Source organism: Colobus angolensis, unplaced genomic scaffold, assembly GCF_000951035.1.
Source record: "Colobus angolensis palliatus isolate OR3802 unplaced genomic scaffold, Cang.pa_1.0 Scaffold82, whole genome shotgun sequence".
Lineage (NCBI taxonomy): Eukaryota > Metazoa > Chordata > Mammalia > Primates > Cercopithecidae > Colobus > Colobus angolensis.
In genome coordinates, this window is record NW_012122043.1 from 1,684,154 (window position 1) to 1,684,943 (window position 790).

At 61.4% G+C, this 790-nt stretch overlaps 1 protein-coding gene across 1 annotated transcript in view; it reads left to right on the top strand.

The window, feature by feature from the left end:
• The window catches only part of ANKMY1 (ankyrin repeat and MYND domain containing 1), a 69,176-nt gene extending 68,733 nt beyond the window's left edge, over positions 1–443 (top strand). The window contains exon 18 of the mRNA XM_011929575.1: positions 210–443. Within this exon, the coding sequence (XP_011784965.1) occupies positions 210–256 (47 nt within the window). The 3' untranslated portion in view covers positions 257–443. The remainder of the gene's footprint in view (positions 1–209) is intronic.
• Positions 444–790: the final 347 nt, after the last annotated feature.

Below are 790 nucleotides of genomic sequence, written 5' to 3' on the forward strand. Positions count from 1 at the left end.
TGGGACTTGGTGGGTCTGGCAGGCCCCTCTTTGAAGAGTTACCGCAGATAGGCCTCAGGCCTTGCTGCGTCCGGTCTCCTTGCCTGCAAAAGCGCTAGACAGAGCGCAGTCCTCAGCCGCCCCACACAGCCTGAGTTCTGGAGCCAGGCCTCGGGGGAGGCCAGCTCCAGCCCCCTCTTCCCCCTCCCCCATACCTTTTCCTCCTCCAGTGACACAACTGGAGGAAGTTTCCAGAAGGAGAGAAGAATCTCAGTGAAGCAGCAGATGCACGTCCGAGGCTTGGGGAGGACCCAGGGCTGTGTGGGTTTCTTACCTGCCTGAGCCACCTCAGGGAATCTTCCAGCCTACTGCGCGCCTTGCTGCACTTTGGGGGCCATGCTTTGTAGCCGTGTCTCCCTTGCGACCTCACAATAAATTGGCTCCACAGGGTGTTTTTGACAGTCTGTGCCGTGCTCTGCCCTAGCTGGGCAGTCCCAGAGCTTTTGTGGAGCCTGTGCCTGCCTCTGCCCTTGGCTTTCATCTTGCCTGGCCTCCCCTGGGGCCTGGCCTGGACCATCCTGATGGACCAGGCAGGCGAGGGTCAGGACTCGGAGCCTGCTGCGGAGATGGCGGTAGGGGCAACTCCTGGGTCTCTGGGGCTTGTTCTGGGACCTTGCCAGGAGCCCGCAGCAGGAGGCTCCACTCCCTGCTCAGGTGCCCGTGGGTGCAAGGCTCCTACTGGGGTCTGCGGTGCTCATTTGTTCCCCGTGCACTTACGGAGTGTCTGCTGTGTGCTGAGTGTTCTGAGGAT